General features: G+C 32.7%; 4 protein-coding genes and 1 non-coding gene across 6 annotated transcripts; 2 read left to right on the top strand and 3 right to left on the bottom strand.

The window, feature by feature from the left end:
* Positions 1–5,749: 5,749 nt before the first annotated feature.
* Positions 5,750–6,650, top strand: LOC115699595 (early nodulin-like protein 15). The gene is made up of 2 exons (XM_030627086.2): positions 5,750–6,055; positions 6,146–6,650. The coding sequence occupies exons 1-2, from the start codon at positions 5,869–5,871 to the stop codon at positions 6,505–6,507; spliced, it is 549 nt and encodes a 182-aa protein (XP_030482946.2). The 5' UTR covers positions 5,750–5,868; the 3' UTR covers positions 6,508–6,650.
* Positions 6,180–10,125, bottom strand: LOC115699576 (uncharacterized). 2 transcript variants are annotated; one of them, XM_030627068.2, is made up of 6 exons: positions 9,792–10,125; positions 9,657–9,712; positions 9,473–9,527; positions 9,222–9,302; positions 8,861–9,102; positions 6,180–8,602 (listed from the first exon to the last, which is right to left on the bottom strand). In XM_030627068.2, the coding sequence occupies exons 1-5, from the start codon at positions 9,997–9,999 to the stop codon at positions 8,873–8,875; spliced, it is 630 nt and encodes a 209-aa protein (XP_030482928.1). In that variant the 5' UTR covers positions 10,000–10,125; the 3' UTR covers positions 6,180–8,602; positions 8,861–8,872. The 2 variants fall into 2 exon arrangements, with proteins under 2 accessions (XP_030482928.1, XP_030482919.1); XM_030627059.2 differs by having other exon boundaries at positions 6,180–9,102; positions 9,792–10,124.
* A 1,375-nt stretch (positions 10,126–11,500) lies between these two features.
* LOC115699622 (uncharacterized) lies at positions 11,501–13,430 on the bottom strand. The gene is made up of 4 exons (XM_030627121.2): positions 12,704–13,430; positions 12,291–12,361; positions 11,914–12,085; positions 11,501–11,818 (listed from the first exon to the last, which is right to left on the bottom strand). Exons 1-4 carry the CDS (start codon positions 12,812–12,814, stop codon positions 11,705–11,707), a joined length of 468 nt encoding a protein of 155 aa, XP_030482981.1. The 5' UTR covers positions 12,815–13,430; the 3' UTR covers positions 11,501–11,704.
* Positions 13,364–13,435, bottom strand: TRNAP-UGG (transfer RNA proline (anticodon UGG)). Its single transcript has one exon. It is a non-coding gene; the product is annotated as a tRNA-Pro (tRNA).
* A 1,251-nt stretch (positions 13,436–14,686) lies between these two features.
* On the top strand, positions 14,687–21,170 carry LOC115699604 (uncharacterized). The gene is made up of 13 exons (XM_030627098.2): positions 14,687–15,105; positions 15,237–15,371; positions 15,461–15,487; positions 15,705–15,795; positions 16,308–16,351; positions 16,766–16,864; positions 17,117–17,174; positions 17,303–17,355; positions 17,714–17,815; positions 18,081–18,146; positions 18,486–18,607; positions 18,872–19,043; positions 20,936–21,170. The coding sequence occupies exons 1-13, from the start codon at positions 14,986–14,988 to the stop codon at positions 20,990–20,992; spliced, it is 1,146 nt and encodes a 381-aa protein (XP_030482958.1). The 5' UTR covers positions 14,687–14,985; the 3' UTR covers positions 20,993–21,170.
* Positions 21,171–21,410: the final 240 nt, after the last annotated feature.

Below are 21,410 nucleotides of genomic sequence, written 5' to 3'. Positions count from 1 at the left end.
TCGTATGCCACAGCAACTAACATTATACCGCCGTACTTCGTCTTCAAGAAGGTGCCATCGATACTCAAAACAGGACGACAAAAAGAAAAGCCCCTTCTACATGCACCGAGTGATATAAAACAGTACTTGAACCGCTCATCCTCTAAGTACAAGTCAGTAATGGTACCTGGATTCTTCTGTTCCAGCATGTACAAGTACCCAGGAAGCTTCATGTATGAAAACTCAGGCGTACCCCTAGCATACGTAAGTCCCATCTCCCTGCACCTCCACGCCTTCACATAACTCATACTGATACCGTAGTTGTCAAACATGTCCCTCTGTATGTCTTTAGCCTTGTACTTAGTTCCGTCTTGGGTGTACTTCCCCTTAATAAGGTGGCCAACTACCCATGGTGCTGCTTGACGGTGATCTGAACGTCTCGCATTCAAGTTACATGTGTGTTCATTGTGAAATACAGTGACCTCAAAGTTGTCAGAATGCATCTTCTTCCTCCCCCTCAATCTCCATTTACAATCTGGAGCCTTGCATGTAACGTACAACACATCAGGGGATGACTTCTTCACCATCCACTCGAAATTGTTATTAAGTGCAAACCTACCCACAACTTGTCTCAGTTCTTCCTTGTTTTCATAAAAATTACCAAGCTCTATCACCCCTGCTTCCTTACTTTGTAAACAAGTAGTTAGCTCATGATTTTCCATTATATCTTCCTTTGTCTACATGGGAGCTTTGAACTTGGTACAAACTTCAAAAGAGGAGAACGTTGAGAACGTTGCATGACGAGCATGTTCTTCAGTTCTGCCTGGTCGACTACTGCTAGTTCCAGGTGTAGTGCGATTTTCACTACGAGGTTGTCGTTCTCGCTGTGTACCTTGGTTACTCGGTACACACTCTAACCTCAACAATGGTCCCGCTACGGGTTCATCGACTGCTAAATCATGTTCATCGTCCATATTCAAATCTACAATAGGATCGTTATTGTAGAAGGGTGTATCGAACTCTTCAAACTGATGAAATCCTGTCGCTTCTTGTTCTTGCCCAACATTGGTCGGAACCTATAAATTGGCCGGAACCTCCTCATTCACACCAATCCCAACATCTGTTTCGGGAACGCAAGACCCTACCACACTCCGAGGGAGAGGATTAGTAGGCGGCGTAGGCTCCGAATTCCCAACTTTTCTCACCTTGGTCACGAATAATGGCATAAACTCTGTATTTGACATTGTTGCCCTCATCTCTAAAAACGTTCTCAGTTGGCGTTCTCTCTTAATAACCTCTGGCGCAACCATTTTTCCCTTCATGTACAAGGAACAAATCTCCAACTTTAAATCATACGCTACCGGATCAACTTCCAACTCTTCATATAAAATTTGTCGCAGTTCTTGTAGGGTTGTCTCGGTTGTAACTGTCAACGTCAAGCTGCTATTTGCTTTGTAGATCCAATTATAATTCTCACATAACCAAACACCATCGTACGATACAACAAGGAACACTTTGTCTCCTGCAATTGCAAACCAAAAAAACAAGGTGAGTAAAGGAAAAAACACCAAAAAAAAAAATCGACATCCCATCGATATCAATAGACATAATGTCGATAATCACAACAGCAGAAATAAGGGCACTGATTGTCGACATTGTGTCGACATACTATCGACATACAGTCGACAACCACACCAAGCATGCTCGCCATCGACATAATATCGACATACCATCGACATTCAATCGACAATTAACAACGGTTGCACATTTAATGTTAATAAATTTTACCTATGTTCCCAACAACCCTTTCCAACTGACACGTTGCATGTCAGACACGTGTCCTATCGACAACATGTCGACATGACGTCGACATGGCATCGACAAATGTGTTAGCAGTGACACTAAATTGGCATGTTGTCGACATCATGTCGACATAGTATCGACATTCAGTCGACAAATACACCATTTCATGCGTTTTCCCTGTACAGTTACGCATTTAATGACCATTAAATTTTCATACATTCCCAACATGTTTACTGCTCTATAAAAGCAAATCCCTTTCTTATTCATAAGTGCTCTTGTCTTCTACTTCTCTCTTACTCTTAAAAATTTCTCTTATTCTTAAGTTCTAAATATGGCCCCAAGAAAGAACGGCAAATTCCCCATCTTAACTCCTGAAGAGCTGAAGCAGGAGCCTGATGTTGGCATAGTTACTCCTGAAATGCAGAAAGTTTTTGACGCCCAAAGAGCTTTCGAAAGAGAACGATGTGGGAACGAGTTCAGGTTCGAATTCGAACCCAACTTGAAGCACATTTTTGCAAAACTGGTGTATGGCCGGCTCCACCACCAGGGTTCCTCGAAGGATGCCGTCGTTGCAAACTAGGCATCTTTAACGGTAAACCGGTGAAGCCTGGAACATTATGCAAGTATTGCAAGGCTCACCCACAAGCCAAAGAATTTTAAAAAAAATAATTTCTTATGTTATGGCTTGTGGTGAGTTTTATTTAATGTTTGTTTTTTTTTTTATGAATTTTATTTTCTGTTTTTTTTTTATGTTTTTTTATGTTATTTTATGTTTTTAATGAACTTTATTTAATGTTAATGTTATGTTATGTTTATGTTTTATTCACGGTTTTTTTATTTGCGTCGATATTTTGTCGACAACTTCTAAAAAAAAAAAGAAAAATGCTTGTTGTCGACATTCTGTCGACAACTGTCGACAAAATGTCGACAAATAGTAAATACCATGTTGGTTGCATGATGTCGACAACATGTCGACATTATGTCGACATAACGTCGATAATGGTCGTCATTGACCTTTCCTTTTGTCATCATCGACAAACCATCGACATAGTATCGATATATCATCGATAACTCTGGAAAACCCAGAATTCGACTGAAAACCAGATCTGCCAGATCTCAACAATTTCAGACCAAAAAACAGCAGTTCCAACAATAAACACACATATAACAATTTTAAACTACATAAAGTCAAACAAAATGCTTAAAATACAACTTACCCATTATAATGGTGTAAGATTCTTGAGTGATATTGAGTTGTGCTTCGGTTTTCCACCAACACCCACCGAGAACACAACCATTCAACAGGGAATAAAGACAGTGACGAGAGAGTGGGACGGATAGAGGGAAATTTTTTGATAAATTTTTCAGTTTTTTTCTAGAGAGAGAGAGTGGTGCACGAGAGAGAGGGAAGAGGGAAGAGAGAGAGAAATACCAATTTCAGATTTTAGTTTTTTTTTTTTTTAAAAAAAAAGGGTAAAATGGGAAGTTCATGTAATTAATGGACTAAATTTGTACAAATTAAGGAAGGGTATAAATTTTGATATGGCTTGTATTATTAAGGCCAAAAATTGAAATTTCCCTTTAAAAAATGTTAATTGCAAACATCTAACTTGATATGAAGATAACAAAATGTATTGAAATTTTAAGGCATCAACCAATCAACCACTTTAACAGTACGTTGTGAAATTATGAAGTTGTTTTTTTTTTTTTTGTGAGAATGGTTTTTGTTTGCGATTTTTATTTTGAGTTGTTATTTTATTTAGTAACAATTTTGTCTCTAATTTATGGATACTATCATTAGTTTGAGAAATGATTCTTGTTCATCTTGTGCTATTTGTGAATGATGTTTTTTTTTTCTGTTAATGGAGATTTTTTTGGTGAGAATAAATTTAATTTGTAATTTAATTTTCTATGGTCCTAGACAAGTAAACGTTTTTATTTGGTTTTAATTACACATACTATTCAAGAATCCAATCCCATAATTAATGGAAGAAAATGACACATTTATGGAACAAAATAGCCAGTTTCCTTTTTTGATTAGTCGGTAAGTGATATTTTTGATAATAAGGTATAGTTGCTGAGTTGTCACGTTATTAGAATTATATATAATTACTCAACGTCATTTATGTCATTAATATGTGTTTTATGTATATAAATAAAAATTTCCCAAAAAAATATGTATATTTTTTTATTTAGGCTCTTAAGATAAGTAGGTCCTAGCACACATATGCCTAGGATCATCACTGTATTGTAGCTATTACATTCTTTTTTTTTTCTTTTCTTTTCTCTTTTCATTAATTAATTTATATTTATATATTTATATTATTCTTTGTATTTATAAAATTAAGAATTTAAGAGATTATGTATAAATTAAAATATAAATATCTTAAATTATTTTTTTATTATAATTTAAATAAAAAATTATTAAATTTTTGTATATATTTTTTAAAACATTACAAATTTAAATATACATTGAAAAATTAAATTAAATTCAGACATATTTTAATTTATTGAATTTCACTAATTTTGTAGTATTATTGTCTTTAAATTAATTAGTAGTTTTATTTAAATCATTAATTAGATATAACAATTGTGATAATTTTAGTAAATTAATATAATTTTAAAAAAAATATTTTACTTTATTAAAAAATTAATATAATAAGAATATTTTTAGTGTTGCAGGTGGTGGAGTAGAAAGAGTTTTTAACACCAAATTTAGTGATTAGGTCGGAGATAATCTTAGCAAGATTAAAGTTTAAACTGTTATATATATTGGTTGTACCAAAAAAAAAAATAAATTTAAGGTAACGTTTAGTTTACCATAATATTAATGAATAGGTCCATTATATTGTATTATTGTTTATTTTTCTATTTTAACAATTATAAAATAAAAACAATAGAGTTATTTTTGTCAATACACATTTTATTCCATTACTATCTCATAATAAACCAAACACAATAATTTTAATTACAGTGTTCATTCAAACTACAAATCAAATATTGAATCAATTTCTATTACATTCTTATTTTATTATATTTTCATTAGATGTGAAGAAGTATATTGACTCTATTTGTACTTTTTTTGGAGATCTTCATACTTCTTTTTTCCCTTCCCTTACTCGTGCGTTAAGGAAGCTTGGAATCCACCTCCACAGGATTGGATTAAGCTGAATTACGATGTTAGAGTGGGACTTGATAGTATGTATATTGCACTTGTGGCCAGAAACCATCTTGGTAGGGTGGAGTGGGTTCATACGGATCGATTGAGTTTTTTAGATGCTCTTTGTGGGGAGGCTGCGGCGTGCTGTTTGGCGCTTATGGTTGCGAAGGACCTCAAGTCCAAGTTCATTATCGTGAAGAGCAACTCGAGGATAGTCATCAATGCGCTTAATGGGAATGATTCTCAATAGGCTATTGAAAACTATGTCTCTTTTTGTAATAGTTCTTTTCCCTCGTTTATTGGATGTAATTTTACTAATATTAGTAGATCTTGTAATTTGTAGCCCACAATGTAGTAAATTGGCTTTTGCTCATTAGAGGTTTAGTTTTATTCCGCTATCAACCATTCCTATAAACTTATTTTGTAATGACCGGGACGTCGAATTTTACCAATTTATTATAAGAATTTATTATAAGTACGCTTTTCTTCCAAAAAAAAAAAAAAATATTTCCATTACCATTACTATTTTATCACACCAAACTAAACAGTTTTGTTAACTGAAATAAAAGATACGTTTTTCTCATCCTATACTTAATTATACTGTATCACTTAATTTTTGACCGTTCAATTTCAAAGAAAACTAGTTTTCCATTCCCTCTGACTCATTTAAACGTTTCAAAAAACTGTAGAAGTGTAAGACAAGTAAGACCAAATACCAATATAACTTACGTGGCATGGGCCCTACATCTTTCAACGGCTAGTTTCCTACTTCATCCATCCTATAAATAAATACATAAACTCATATACTCAAAATCTAAAACAACACCTTCAAAATCAAAGCTTCAGTCTTTTTCTGTATTCATTCAATCTTTCTTGATAAAGCTTTGTTTTTTTCTTTCTGTTTTAGTCAAATCGAATCAACAGTCATGGCTGCTGGGTTCTCAAGATCATCTCTGATTCTTCTTCTACTCTTCTCTCTTGTTTTCACCATATCAGAAGCTAAAGAAATATTAGTTGGAGGCAATTCAGATTCATGGTCAATCCCAACTTCTAATGAAACCCAACTCAATCAATGGGCTGGTAAAACCCGTTTTCGCATTGGAGACACGCTTGGTAATTTCCCATTTCCCTGGTTTATAAGAAAAAAGATAAAGATACCTTTTTTATTTCCTAATTCGATCTGGTTTTATTTATTTTTTTCAGTGTGGAAGTATGATGGTGAGAAAGATTCAGTGTTGGAAGTGAGTAAAGAAGATTACGAGACTTGTAATACTGGAGAAGCCATTAAAGAACACAAGGATGGTAACACTAAGGTGAGTTTGGAAAGAGCAGGTCCATTCTACTTCATTAGCGGAGCCAAAGGACATTGTCAGAAGGGACAGAAGCTTATCGTGGTCGTGCTTTCACCAAGAAGAAGCAGATTCTTTGGTGTTTCTCCGGCTCCTTCTCCGGCTGAAATCGATGGTCCGGCTGTTGCTCCGACCAGCGCCGCCACTTCCAGCTTCGGAAGAAGAAGTGGTCTTCTTGTTGTTCTGGCTTTTGGAGTAGTGTTGGCATTGTTTTGAAATAATTTTTGTTTTTTTTTTAATTATTTTTATTATTTATTTTATTCATTTTATTATTGTTCTGGCTTTTGGAGTAGTGTTGACATCTTAAAATGTGTAATCCAAATTATTAATTAAGATAATTAAATGATTACATTTTATTATTTTTCTGTTTTTTTTTTTTCCGAAAGATGGAAGAATTCATTAAAATTAACAATCCAAAATACAAATAAAAAGCAGCTGAACAAAATAAGACAACCCCTAAACAACCAGAACTACAAGTTACGTATCACAAACTGCTTTTGTCCTTATTTTTAAAGTTACAAGGATTTAGCATTCTGGTTCTAGTTTTAATGACTAGTTTAATAGATAAATTAACCAACTTGACAGAATAGCAAGCTAATTCAAAGATGCATTGATTACGGTTACATCACACATAGTAAATCAAGGCACATCGTACATAGTAAATCAACTGTCCTTGATTCTTGTTGCACCGGCAACTCCATTCCTCCAAAGTGGCAGGCCACACAAATTTGTTGAACCACTTTCTGATCTCAGCAACAACTTTTTTTTGGTGAAATCACAGTCAAAGAAAAGGTGTTGGTGTGTTTCGGGTTCAGCATCACACACGGGACAGTTGCTCGAGGGGAGCACAATGATTTTGGACAAGTTGTTTCGAGTCAAGAGTTGGTTGTTCAGCGCTTGCCAATCAATGAAATGGTGTTTGGGAACACACATTCTGTGCCAAATATTATTTGCATAATCTATTTTATTAGCAGCAATTAGAGAAGTATAGAAAATTCTGGCTTTAAACTTACCCTTCTAAACAGCAGCATAAACATCCTCTTTATCAATTTTATCTGTAAGTTTCATGAATTTTAAGAAGTACCAGCTGACGTCCAATTTTAAGGGAGCCTGCCATAGATCTTTTCACTTTAAATAGATCGAACTGATCCAGTTAACCCATAAAATGTCTTGTTTACTTGAGGCAGCCCAAATAAACTTTGCCATCAATGAAGTGTTCCTTTTTCTCCCTTCATAGAACCTAATCCCATCATAACTTTTGAGGAGACAAACTTTTTCCCAAGAAAAAAGATGAAGTTTGTTTGTTTGTTGTTGATTATAAATTTGTTGTTTTTTTATAGCAAATAAAATTTAATAGTCGTTAATTTTAGGAATTTTTACACTACATATTAAAATTTTTAATTTTTTTTATTGTGAGGCAAATTTTTTTCAAAAATATTGTGTAAAGACAGTATTAAGTTTTCACAGTTGTTTTTTTAGTTGTTCCACTATTGTTTTATTTTGTTGATTTACGATTATTTTATAAAAAGACAACATTTTTGTAAAAAATTCCATGTAACAGTAAAATTGTAAACTTTTACACAAAATCAGTATTTTTTTTACAAACCCTTAATTTTACTACATTAGCTTAGTATGTTGTTGTTTCTATTATGTAAATAAGTGTGGAGAAATGTTAAGCTCTACTTTACTTCGCTCAGACTGCTCTACTTTGCTTTGCTTAGTTAATTAAAAGTTGTTTGTTGGCTTTGTTTTTTCTTTTGCTTTCTCTTTTATTGAAAGCTAACCTTATTACAACTGCTTCACCCAATTTCTATGGCATTTGTTGTTGTTGTTGTTGTGTAATAGAAGCTAAAAATAAGCATAATTACTATATTCATTTTCCTTTTTGAAACAAATTCTTTTTGGTCTTCACTTCTTAGCCAAGTCCTTACCCCTAGGTAGATCTGTTGTTGGTAGAGACTCAGATTTTTGTAGTGAGAAGAACAAAACAACAGTTTCTAAATCACATTGCTTGAACTAAACACAAAATATTTCACAGAAACAATGCCAGTCAAATTCTTTCTTGTTGATGACTCAAATGGCTACCTAACCTTATGTCTTGCTCTATCCCAAAATATTACTCAGTTAACAAAAGAAAAACAGCTTCAGAAGTTTATACATTGACATGGACATGAAATCTCAAAAATGGCTTAAACCTTTTACCCAAATGAAAGGCCTTGCAAAATGTCAATTACTTTCTACATCTTTCGAGTCTTTTCCTCGCCAAAACATGAGAAATTCTAAGTTCTTCTGCAGAAAACAGGAGCAAATACTACAAACAAGAGAGGTGTATTTGTTCAAACAAGTGGCAGGACTCACACACAAGACACGACCGAAAATCAAGTATAAAAATCCCATTTGATGTTCCAATCAAAGAATAATAAACCAATGATGTATTTGGTAGCAACAAAACTGATCAATTTTTTTGGTATTTTGGAAATGTCTTGTGAGCAATGAAGTTTCTGTAATATCATAACACCAAATAAAAATTCATATAAAAGATGAAAGGAAAAGTAAGTCAAAACTTTACCCCAAGAAAAAATTAATCTTTAGTCTCTTCTTCTTCAGCCTTGATCGGTAGAGGTCCCAAGACGCGGTCTTTACTGTCGCCCAGAAGCTCAATGGCTGCTTTTTCTAAAAACTCCTTAGCAGCAGTTTTAACAGACTTCTTCTCTGTTGATTCATACTTTCTCTTCTTTTGAACATTTTTCTCTACAAAAATTATCTTTTTTCCTTCACCTTTACTAATATATCTCATACTTCTCTTCTGTTCTGTACAAAACAAAAGTGTTCCAATCTTCAAAATCAATTACAATATGAATCACTATGTCAGATGTGACTATATATAGCCTTATCAAGAACTTAGTAGAAAACTATATTATATTACTAACCTGAGGTAAGATCAGGCAAAGAATGCTCAATGAAACGAGTTGCTGCCTGAAAGTTTAAGGTGGTGGAAGGTCGAATAGGTGCTTCAAGAACCAAATTCAAACTCTCTCAATAATATATAATATAGAAAAAAATGAATGCAAACAGAACAGAACAGAACAGTTCAAACTCTCAAATCTTAATTAATGTTGCAGAGCAGAACAAATTTCCATTGCTCTTTGGATTTAAAATAACATGAAATGAAAGTATTTACCTTTGTTCAAGTCTATGAATCGTTCTAGTTTGTTTTGATACAAACTCAATCTCTCCTGCACCAAAATCCATTAAATTTAGCAAATACCAAAACAAACCCCCACCTAATTTTACAAAACCTCAATTCACAAAGTTCATACAAAATTAGACACAAAAAGAATCACAGAACTAAAAAATAAACGTACAAGCTCGGATTTGACAGGATGGTCATCTGGGTCAACTCCATTACATCTCAACTTCACTGGAAAATAAACATAATGAATTAAACGATATATAATGATGAATGATAACGTGAATCAAATAAAAGTTTATAATTTTACATGCGAAAAGGGTTGTGGTGGCTTTGGCAAGCAAGAGGAGTGAGTGTGCACGTTGAAGAGGTGGCATTTGGGCGAGGACATCTGGGTCTGAGAGGGACAAGAAATGGAGAAAGTGGGTTTGAACATCTTGTAAGTGGACCAAACTTGTATTTACTGAATCAGTAACCGAGTATGGTACTGCCGAGCTTTCTCTTCCGTCGACTTCCATTATCTGACTTAGTGTATGCAAAGAAATGGAAATCAGAGATGAAAAGTTGTTTGAGATTCGTTAATGGCGTCACACTCGGACTAGGTTATATGTTTCCCTTGTATTCCTTAATCCTTACCTCTTTGATTGACACATCCTAACTAAAGGTCTTCTATTATTACACGTGTAATTTAATATATTTAAAAAAAATTAACAAAAGTAACAAAAATTAAAATAGGGAGTTCCTTTTATTCAAAAAAAAAAAAAAAAAAAAAAAAAAAATTCATTGCTTATTTAAAGGAATGCTTAGCCTCAACATTAAAGTTGGTATTGATATCTCAGGAAAACTAGATAATTAAACTAATAACAGAAAAGATAACCCCCAATTCGTTTAGATATATTATCTGGCCCTCTAAAACTAAGACTAAAGATAGCGAATTTGAGTAGATCCTTTTAAATGGTAGTCCCACATCTTGATTCGAACGTATAATCGGGGTAAGTTGAAATATACTTTTTTTTTTTTCATCATTTAACCAAAAATAGTCTTATTTTAAATTCAATTGAAATGTACTCTTTTATAAGTCCATTATTGATTATACCCTCTCACATAAGGGTACTGTTCAAGGAGGTGAGAATTTTTTATTTTTTTTTCATTACATAAGAGTATAATCGGGATATAACAAATAAAACAACTTATAAATTAAATATATAGAAAAGAAAAGTAAAAATGAAATGGATTAAAAAAAAAAGTATAGGGTGCAATTTTCATAACCTAATCCTACCAATAGACCAAACTACTTTTGCCTAGAAAAATTGAAAAAGAACTGAATTCTTACAAAAATATTATTTTTTTTTGTTATTTTTATATTTTTATTGTCATATTTTTTTTTTTTACATTTATACTGTATTAAGTTTTCAAAAATATTATCTTAAAGTTTCAAAATTACAAAATAGCATATTTCAGTAAAATAAAAAAAAAAACAACTAAGACAGCTAAAAAACAACAAAAAGACAGCTACAATCAGGGACGGACCCAAGTGTATTAATGTGGGGCTATAGCCCCACTAACAAAAATATTGCCTTTTAAAAAATTAAATGTAATTTTTTAAATTTGATAATTATAGATCAAAATCGTAGAAAAAAAACCCCATAAAATTAAATAAATCTAGTAAGAATGATTATAATATAGGTATAAATATTTTTGAATGATAAATAAGTCCCAACAAAGTAAAAATTCTGAGCCCGTCACTAACTACAATTCTACAAAAAAATAACAAAGCATTGACCTCATTGCAATACGTAAAAAAATTAACTCTTCAATATGTTTCTATATTACGAAATTTATTTTTTAATAAGTTTTGACAACTTGATTTATCTTTATATACTATTACATTATTTTTTTTAAAATGAAATTTGTTATTACTTCATATTTGCAACTCTTTGTTTTCTCTAATTTTTGAGTTAGTAACACCTAAAAATATTTTATTATTTGAAATATATATAGATAACAAGACACACAGAGTTATCAATAAGAGACTTTCTAATATTATTTGATCAAACAATGAAAGACCTTTCACAACATCACATGTGTACTGAAATCTTCTTTTCTATACAGTTTGCAATTAAAAAATGAAAAATTTCCAGAGACAATGAGATTTTATTATCAATCATAAAAGTAATTTAGAACTTCAAAGCAATCTGATCTTGCAGCAGGCTTTTCTTTCTTTCAAACCCTTTGGCTGTTGATCAGCCAATCTTTTGGCTTCTTCAGTAATTTCAATTTGAGGTCCTGAAAGTTGGTTTCTTTTTCCATTCCTCCAACAATATTCTCTACCAGACCCTGTCATGTTAAATAAAAATGAGCACATAATAAACTTGTTTGTATTAAAAATGTTCATTTTCAACTATATTTTATAGAGCTTCTAATGTAATTACCGAAATGGGATTTGAATCCAAAATTGAGGTGTGGCTATGTTGTTGAACAGCTTCATTGACATTGTATTTCAACTTCTTTGCAGACAGTTTATGAGAGTTTTGATTCTCAACAGTTTGAGTTATTTTGGGAGATTGCACATTCTGTAGATATGTAAGCCTTTGTCTCAAAAATCTGAAACTCCAACAAAACACACACACAAGTTAAGTTTATGTATTTCTCTTGTGTGGTCCTAATATTATCCTTCTAGAATGAACTACTTTCTCATGGTACTACCATACCAGTCTCATTTCATTGAGCTGATTTTGGTATTTCTATGGTTTTTTTAAATTTCTTTTTATTTTCCTGATACATAAATAAATAAGAAAAAAATACATACCGAACTTCAGCTAAAAGGGTATCTCTGGTTTGAATAACAACTTTCAATTTCTTCTTTTTTGAAACAAATTCCTGAAACAAATCAATACAAGACAATTTTTAAATAGTTCTTCCCTATATAATCAGAAAAAAGTAGAGATTTTCAATTCATATGGTAAAGGACTGTACTGATTTTAGCCTTATATTATAGTTATTTGATTTAATTGAATATCAACTTCGATTTCACATAACATATACTGATAATATACTTTGATGTTTATCAAAGTACAATCACAAACAGATGAGTGCTAAATCTTCACGAAAAGAAATACTAAACAAACACGTAGCAACAAAGTAAAGCCAAATCCAAACAAAGAGAAGATAAACCCCAAAACACAAACATTCATTAGATTAAAACATGAAAAGCCTCCTCACCTTTTGAAGCTCCAAGTAATCTTGCAAAAGACACTGATGTCTAAGGTTAATTACAGCTTCATCTTTCTGGAGTTGAGATTGACGAGAATTAACAGATACTCTTTTCATCATAGTCGTCAAAAATCACAAATTGAGCAGAGAAATGAATGAAATACTCCTCATGTCCAGGGTCCGACCTTTTCGATTCTGAAATTTGTTTATAAGAGAAACCTAAAACTCCTCCAAGTAACCGACTTTTCTAATAAGCGAAACTTAAAAGGATGTAAACAGAGAAAGAAAGAAAGAAGCGGTGGGTTTTTTTTTTTTTTTTTTTGGGTAAAACTCATAAAACCGAAAAGGCCCATCTGGGGCCAGAGATTAAAGGAATGGAATTAAAACGAGTGATGAAGATTTGATGGAATACAGAGAAGGGTAAATGTGGAAAGTTGTGTTTTGGGAAGAGAGCTGTCATTTGGTCCAGCTGGGCCATTTTAGAGTAAGAAAGGTAAATGGCCAATGGTGTGGAAAGGTTTTGATTTGGGCTGGGTTGAGAGATTGATAGAGAGAGAGAGAGAGAGAGAGAGAGAGAGAGAAAATAAGGGTATTGAAGAAAATGGGCAACAGATTTACAGAAAATTATGAGAAATTACAGTCTATTTCTGAGTAGCAAAAACTCTAAAAGGGGCATTCCGAGAATCGAACTCGGGACCTCTCGCACCCAAAGCGAGAATCATACCACTAGACCAAATGCCCACTTGAAAATTGGTTGTACAATTGTTATTAATACCCAAAAGTGAATAGTTTTATGCTCTAAATAAATATAAACTTATGCGCTTTGCACTTATGTATAATTTGTAACTTTTGGGGTTCGTTTGGAACGCCGTATTAGGTCGTATTGTATTGTATTGTATTATATTGTCTTGGATTATATATCATATTTTTATATAATACTATGTTAAACTTTAATTTATACTAAAATATTATATATTTAGGTGTCCATAAAAGTTAATACCACATATAGTTTTACATAAAAATATTGCATAAAATACAATTTAATATAATACAATACAAGACAATACGACCTACGGTGTTCCAAACGAGCCCTTGGTCTCCAAACTAAAGAGGCTTAGGACATCTCCAATCAGATGCTTTAAATCCATTTTTCACCAACAAAACTCAACTCTAATGGATAGTCATCTTTACCTTTAATTAAAAGGATTTTAGTGTGCACCTTCAACAATGACGGTATCAAAAATTTTATCCCCCAAAATACTCTTAAATCTTAATCATTTTACTCAATTGTACAAATATCCTCAAATAAAATATTGTTATATATTATCTATTATTTTTATAATTATAATTTAAATTTCATATTTTGATTTTAATTTTTCACTTCAATAATCTAAATAATACAAAATATACACCAAAAAAATATTGTTATTTGTGTTTCTAAACAAGAGACATGTCACATAAAATAAGAAGCACAGCCGTAAATAATCACTAATTAAGTCCCCTTAATTAGGCAAGGTCACGGGACTAAGCCCAAGGGCTACACGGAGACTTGCCATCCAGCATTCTGCCATCCCAGACCTACCCAGAAGTGTATCGGGTTGGACTCAATCCGTCCGGATAAAATAGATTTTTTAAATTAAATCCAGTTAAAATATTCAGTCCTAATTATAATAATAGGTCTTGAGAATGAAGCTTTCTTTTTTGTTTTGTGTTCTCTACATTATAAAAGAAAAAATTTAAGTGTAGACACTATTTTGTAAATTTCTGCGTGTGTGAGTATAAAAGTAAATTTCCCTCTTATTTTAAGTTGCCCTGGCCCACTATGGTCGGTAGTGTACAAAATTACAAATTTACCACATAAGTGGCAACAGCTAATAATTAGTTGTGCTGTACCTTTACAAACTTGTACAGTTGGCTTACTTGGTTCCCTTCCTTCTCTATAGGCAACCACATGTTATTACATGAAGAGGGGTAATTTAGTCATTCTAAGTATCAAAAAAGAAAAAAGCGAACGTCCACCGCAGTCGCAAAAAAGTTGGTTACTTACTTGTCGTTCTTTGAATTGGGTTAGTAACCAAATAAGGAAATAAGGGAGGTCTGAGTCTCTGAGAGAGAGAGAGAGAGAGGCACCGCCTTTTTTTAACCTCGGTGTCTCCGCCTCCCATTTCACATTTCTCTCTCTTTGCATTTTTGTTCTTTTTTTTTTTTGGAGGTGGGATCTCATTGCCCTTTAAACATCGTCTTCATCGTCTTCTTCTTCTTCTTCTTACTCCTGATACGATCTGGTGAAGATGTCGACGATTTCGAATCTCGCGATGTGCGGTCACGACGGGAGCTCAGTATTCCGTTTTTCTAACACGTTAGCGTCTTCTTTCGCCCCCATTAATTACAGAGTTTCATGGCCGATTCAGGTAATGTTTCTTTCTAATTTGAATTCAGATTTGAAACCAGAAAAATAAATAACGTTTCGTGCAATGCATCTGTGTAAGTTAATGGAGACATTGATTAATTTTGGTGGCGAATATCTTATTTACGCTTCCAGAATGAAGCGTTTTGCGGTTCTTGTTTGGGTCAGAGACATTTTAGGAGGAGGATTAAAGGTCGTTGTGTTCGCATGGCGTTAGTAGACGAGAAGGTTACACGAACCAAAGATTTGTCAAGGCCTTCTGAAGTTCTGGTAATGAAAATTGCTATGATTACAACAATTTTTAGACAGAGGTTAGGTTCGTATTTTTGACTGAACTTTTGTGATGTTTCCTTTTACAGGCATACGAACTCGTGCAGGGAGCACTTGTGAGTTTTAGCTACTTATGCCCTCTGTTGTGTGAATTTAGTTTGATTGTGAAATTTAGAGTTTGTAGCCCTTTACTATAGGCAGAGTAACGTTAATTATTTCTGGTTAATTATCAGTAAAGAAATAAATGCAGCCAAAGTGCAGTCAACAATGTGAGTAATTTTTTTTTTCAATGAATGCAAGTGTAACTGTGAGTATAAACTATTACATATGCAGGTTAGATGGAGTTCTGTCATGGATAAGTCGTTACCTGATCCACCAACAGCTGTTTTTCTTCATGGCATTTTAGGCAGCCGTAAGAATTGGGGTACGTGCTTCACACTTCACACCTTTAATATTTGCCTAGAAGCTGAAACATGATATGATACTCCTCCTGAATCACAGTATTTAAATTACATGTCAGATCCTTGTTTCATTCTTTTTAATTATTAGTTTCGTTTTCAAGCTGCAAATATTAGCTCTTGATTAGAGACTTCTACTTAATTTTAGTGATGTAATATTTTTTTTTTCATTATATACATTTGTATTTTGAAGGTCTAACCTTCTTATTGTTGAATCCATTGGTCTGTTTTGACTACCCATTTGCTGCATTTGAAAGTTTTTGAGTTTCTAAGACCTATTTTATTTTATTTTATTTTTTAAAAGAATCTAGAAAATGTAATGTTTTCTTGGCTGCCTCTTCTTATGTTGTATCTTCTCTGAAGGGGTTGCTCTAGACACCTTTTTCCCATATGGGAGGCTTGAGTATTTTGCATGGAATTCATTTTCTATATAGATTTAATTTTAAAGCTTACGAGTTTTTTTACATGTGTTATACAGGAACTTTTGCTCGTAGATTGGCTCAAGAGTTTCCAACATGGCAGGTATCTCTTCTAAAAAATATCTGCTTTATTTGAATTTACCATTTCTAGATCTAAACATTATCAAGGGAATTTTTTTTTCTGGCACCAAGTTTATTACCAGTCTGGTTTGTTTTTTGCCTTTCCTTTTTACAAATAGGGACCACTGCTGCCACTTTAGGATGGCCCAAGTGGTTAGTTGTGCAGACCAATAACATGGTTAGGATAGCTCAAGTGGTTAGTTGTGTAGACCAATAAATTAAAAAAAGGACCGTTGACTTTATAGTAATAAATATGTAATTAATGTCATCAATAACATGGTTTGTTCTTTTCCATTTCACTTGTCCGCTTGCATAACATGGTTCTATCACAGTTTAATGCATTGCATTGAGCATTTTTCTGGTGTTAATCTTGTTCCTCTCATTTTCTTTTCTACAGTTTCTCTTAGTTGACCTGCGGTGTCATGGGGATTCGACTTCTACAACAACTAGGGGTCCCCATACTGTAGCATCCACTGCCCTTGATGTCTTAAAGCTTGTGTGTATATTTTTTTTATTGTAGTAATATTTTTCATTATTCGTCAACTTCATGCATTGCTGCCTGATTTTCTTAACTCTACAGTTATCAGAAGAACTACCATATTGCCTTTTTAAATTGGATTTACAACATGCATATTGATTTCTCAGTACAGCATAATTTCATTTATTATGCTTGTCATAAACCAAATTAATACTAGAATTTCCTCGTCTCATTAGAGAAAGACTCAGTTTTTCTCTTTCCTCTATCCAGGTTCGACAGTTGAGAATAACACCTCGTATTCTTGTTGGTCACAGTTTCGGTGGAAAGGGTATGTTTCTATTTTGATCTTTCTACTTTTCATGTTTTTAACTTACACATGTTTCCTTTATAGTGCAATGAAAGTGCTTGTGTCTTTAGTTTGGTGCTGATTCTTCTGCATGTTATTTCACCTTACAGTTGCCTTAAGCATGGTAGAACAAGCCGCAAAACCTCTTGCTAGACCCGTTAGAGTAAGTCTCTATTGGTTTCTATTTTTGACAAGGAGTTTAACTTTTATGCAAGTTCATGGAGTGAATACATGTGTGAACATAGATATACATGCCGAAATGATTTCTATGCATCTTTAGTTCTGTCAACATTGGTTTGTGTTGTGTATCTTTGTTTCTAATCCAAAAATAGACGCTTAGCTAAAATCATTTTGTCAAGAACATGGGCTTTAAATAGCGGAATCTATTCTGAGTTTTGAGTTTTCATACTCCAGTTTTTAAATCTGAAATTTTAAATTTATGGGCGAAAATTATTTTTTGAACTTTTTTTTATCCCTTTCTTCCCATATTGAAACTTTAGTTTTAACTATTTATTTTTTAGGTTTGGGTTCTAGATGCTACTCCTGGAAAAGTTCGACCTGGTGGTAATGGGGAGGACCATCCAGAAGAGCTAATATCATTCCTTAAAACACTCCCAGAAGAGGTATTTGCTCAGTCAACTCTTTAACCTTTTGTACTTTACAATTATTAGTTTTTCTTTTTTTATGATTTGGAAAATGCTATTTCCTCTGATTTGCATTGCAAATATATTGTTGAAACTTTGACTAAATCTTAGCATTTCAATTCCTTGGTTCTGCTGATACTATTTTGGTTTGTTTTCTACATATTATGTATCGTATTTATCATTCTTATTTATCTCTTTTCTTTGTGGGCATGATTTTAATATGGGAACTTTTTTCTCAAGGAAGGTCTCTTCAAAGCGGGATATTATTAATGCGTTAATCCAAGAAGGATTTTCCAAAGATGTGGCACAGGTACACTTTAAACCTTTTATGACTGTTGAGACCTGAGTATCTTTAATTTTTGTTTCTGAAACTTCTTATTATAAGAGTGGTTAAATCTTTTACTTTTTGACATGGGCAAACATATTTTTAAGAGTGGTTAGCTTTCTTTCAAGGATAGTTATAGTTATTGTAAATGTGGCAACTTTACTATTTCGTGTTCATGATGGGCGTTTATAGTTGTGCCATCTACATATATTTACATTTAACCTTTTTAGATTTTATAGCAGTATTATACTGAAACAAGAAGCAGCATAAACGTGGGTTTTCTATCTATTCTACTGAGCCTATAAAATATAATAATTCATGCAGTGGGTGGTCACTAATCTTCGTCCAACTGGTTCTCCTGGTTCTACACCATCCGGCTTCTCATGGATCTTTGATCTGAAGGGAATTGCTGAAATGTATCAATCTTACGAGGAGACGAATTTATGGTATTGAGCTAGTTTTATTAAAGCAAATACTGTATTAAATATAGTTGCTTAATACCATTTACACCTTTTAAGTGCCTCAAGATTAAGAAACACTGGTTGCCTTCTATACAAAAAATGGCTTAGAAGATGTTGGTTTGTATCTTGAAGCAGGAAGTGTCTCTTTGGTCTTTCACCGCATCTTAGAAACCATTTAATTTTAAGTTATAAGTTGTCGTTCCTTTTTTTTTTTTTTTCTTTTTAATTCTTTTCTTCCTTTCTTTACAGGAAAGTAGTTGAAGATGTCCCTCGAGGTGTGCACGTGAACTTTCTGAAAGCGGAAAGAAGTTTACACAGGTGGGCCCTTGAAGATATTCAAAGAATACATGCTGCTGAGGAGGTTGCTTCTGAAGAGGGAGGTGGCGTTGAAATGCATGTACTTGAGGATGCTGGCCATTGGGTATGTTAATGATATATAAAATATGCCCATCTTAAAACTATAGGAAAAATATGCCTTCCCGACAATGTTAAACAAAGTTGCCTCTCCCTCTCTCTCCCTACATGAAATTGTATACATACACACACATCATTGTTTCTTATCTATCCTAACAATTCTTTCACTTCTCATTACTATTGAAGCACCCGCCATTTTTTTTTCTTTTTTTAATCCATTCCAAAACATATACCCAAGAAAGTACTAATTTTTTTAGTTTTGTTTTACCTCTTTAAGATTTGAAAATATGTAGAACTTTGAACAAAGCATGCTACAATGATGCTCCTACGGAAATATGATTTTTGAGGTCAAAACAATACATTTTTTAATGATGGTGTATGATAGTCTTTTGAAAACTTTATTTTTGAGCTAAAAATGATATTCTTGCGATGTTACAATAATGGTCTCATGAAAACTTGATTTTAGAGATTAAAAACAATAAAATCAAGTTTTCATGTCACTATTGTTGTAGCGTCAGGTTTATCATTTTGATCTTGAAAATCATGTCAGGGACATTGTTTTTGGACTGAAAAAACAATGTCTTTTGAAAACTTTATTTTTGAGCTAAAAATGATATTCTTGCGATGTTACAACGATGGTCCTATGAAAATTTGATTTTAAAGGTTAAAACGATAAAATCAAGTTTTCATGGCACTATTGTTGTAGCGTCAGGTTTATCATTTTGATCTTGAAAATCAAGTCTTCATGGAAACAATGCAGGGAGATTGTTTATTGACTGAGAAAACAATGTCTTTTGAAAACTTTATTTTTGAGCTAAAAATGATATTCTTGCGATGTTATAACGATGGTCCCATGAAAACTTGATTTTAGAGGTTAAAAACGATAAAATTAAGTTTTCATGACACTATTGTTGTAGCGTCAGGTTTATCATTTTGATCTTGAAAATCAAGTCTTCATGGAAACAATGCAGGGACATTGTTTTTGGACTGAAAAAGAAATCTTTTGAAAACTTTATTTTTGAGCTAAAAATGATATTCTTGCGATGTTACAACGATGGTCTAAGAAACTTAATTTTAGAGATTAAAAATGATAAAATTAAATTTTCATGGCACTATTGTTGTAGTGTCAGGTTTATCATTTTGATCTTGAAAATCAAGTCTTCATGGAAACAATGCAGGGACATTGTTTTCGGACTGAAAAATCAAGTTTTCAAGAGTCCATCACTGTACCATTACTTGAGCATTGCAGGTGGATTGTTTTGATCTAAAAATAAATTAAATATATACAGGAGCATATCCTTTCTTTTCTTTGTAAGTTCTGCAGATTTTGAAGTCTGTAAAGAAACGTGGAAATAACTAAATTTTTTCTGTATAGAAGTGTTTGAAATTCATAATCTAGTGTTTTTATTTTTTTTGTGATTTTTTTTCTTGGGTTTAAGGTTTGAATTGGATTTTCAATGATTAAAATATAAAAATAAAAGGCAGTCTATGTCTGAAAACATAAAAAAGAAAAAAAGAAATGATATGCTTCCAAATATTAATGATGTAATATTATTTTTTAAAAGAATTTAACGTCATTAATGTTTATTGCATATTTTCTCTGTGCACATATCATTAAAATAAAAAATCATGGGTGCTTCAATAGTGTTTCATTGGAGGTGGTGGCATCGTTAGTATAAATCGAATTTGTAAGGGTAGCTGAGAAACAATGTATGTTTAGTGAGAAAGATGGGGGAAATCAGAGAGGGAAAGAGGTGATTTTGTCTAAAATTATATGGAAATGCATATTTTGCTTATAATCTTTAAGGTTGGTATATTTTATAAATATGTAATGCAGTCAAATTTCCCTTTTAGTCTCAAAAGATTACTACTACTATTCCTCATTCTAAAATTTAACAGGTACACGCTGACAATCCAGATGGGCTCTTTAGGATTCTTTCGTCTTCTTTCCAATGAGAGAAAACCTGAGTGAGATTCTAGCATATAATTATGTGCCCTGCCAAAAATAAATTTCATGAGAAATTTTTGTATAGTTTAAGTATATTTATTTTTGTCTTATACACGTGTATTAGTGTAATTCAATATATGAGATGTTTAATCAAAGTTATTAGGGTTCTCACAACTGTAAGAAAAATGTAGGAGGTCGTTGGAATCACACCTCTCTGGTTGTATTGTATCTATGTACCTTACTTAATACATATATTATGAGATTTATTCCAAAAAATTAGGCAACATTTTAAGTTATAATTACTAATTAATTTAATAATTGACCTCTTCAAAGGCTCTAGTTCTATGTATGTCCTTTCCTATGGTTTTTATTTCTGGACTAGCCATGTGTATCCTTTAAACCATTTAAAGCCAGGCTAGTTTTGAC

The sequence above is a fragment of the Cannabis sativa genome, chromosome X (assembly GCF_029168945.1).
Source record: "Cannabis sativa cultivar Pink pepper isolate KNU-18-1 chromosome X, ASM2916894v1, whole genome shotgun sequence".
In the NCBI taxonomy this organism is placed as follows: domain Eukaryota; kingdom Viridiplantae; phylum Streptophyta; class Magnoliopsida; order Rosales; family Cannabaceae; genus Cannabis; species Cannabis sativa.
Note: the sequence above shows the minus strand (reverse complement) of the source record. Positions and strands in the feature narration are given on the sequence as shown.

What these genes read in the sequence shown, in the direction of transcription:
- LOC115699595 (XM_030627086.2), top strand. Translation starts at nt 5,869, where the DNA reads ATGGCTGCTGGGTTCTCAAGATCATCTCTGATTCTTCTTCTACTCTTC. An exon ending in TCGCATTGGAGACACGCTTG is followed by an intron (nt 6,056 to 6,145) that starts GTAATTTCCCAT and finishes TATTTTTTTCAG; the next exon opens with TGTGGAAGTATGATGGTGAG.
- LOC115699576 (XM_030627068.2), bottom strand. Translation starts at nt 9,999, where the DNA reads ATGGAAGTCGACGGAAGAGAAAGCTCGGCAGTACCATACTCGGTTACT. An exon ending in ATTCATAGACTTGAACAAAG is followed by an intron (nt 9,303 to 9,472) that starts GTAAATACTTTC and finishes TGGTTCTTGAAG; the next exon opens with CACCTATTCGACCTTCCACC. An exon ending in TTTGCCTGATCTTACCTCAG is followed by an intron (nt 9,103 to 9,221) that starts GTTAGTAATATA and finishes TGTTTTGTACAG; the next exon opens with AACAGAAGAGAAGTATGAGA.
- LOC115699622 (XM_030627121.2), bottom strand. Translation starts at nt 12,814, where the DNA reads ATGATGAAAAGAGTATCTGTTAATTCTCGTCAATCTCAACTCCAGAAA. An exon ending in ATTACTTGGAGCTTCAAAAG is followed by an intron (nt 12,362 to 12,703) that starts GTGAGGAGGCTT and finishes GATTTGTTTCAG; the next exon opens with GAATTTGTTTCAAAAAAGAA. An exon ending in TGGATTCAAATCCCATTTCG is followed by an intron (nt 11,819 to 11,913) that starts GTAATTACATTA and finishes TTAACATGACAG; the next exon opens with GGTCTGGTAGAGAATATTGT.
- LOC115699604 (XM_030627098.2), top strand. Translation starts at nt 14,986, where the DNA reads ATGTCGACGATTTCGAATCTCGCGATGTGCGGTCACGACGGGAGCTCA. An exon ending in GAGTTTCATGGCCGATTCAG is followed by an intron (nt 15,106 to 15,236) that starts GTAATGTTTCTT and finishes TTACGCTTCCAG; the next exon opens with AATGAAGCGTTTTGCGGTTC. An exon ending in CAAGGCCTTCTGAAGTTCTG is followed by an intron (nt 15,372 to 15,460) that starts GTAATGAAAATT and finishes TTCCTTTTACAG; the next exon opens with GCATACGAACTCGTGCAGGG.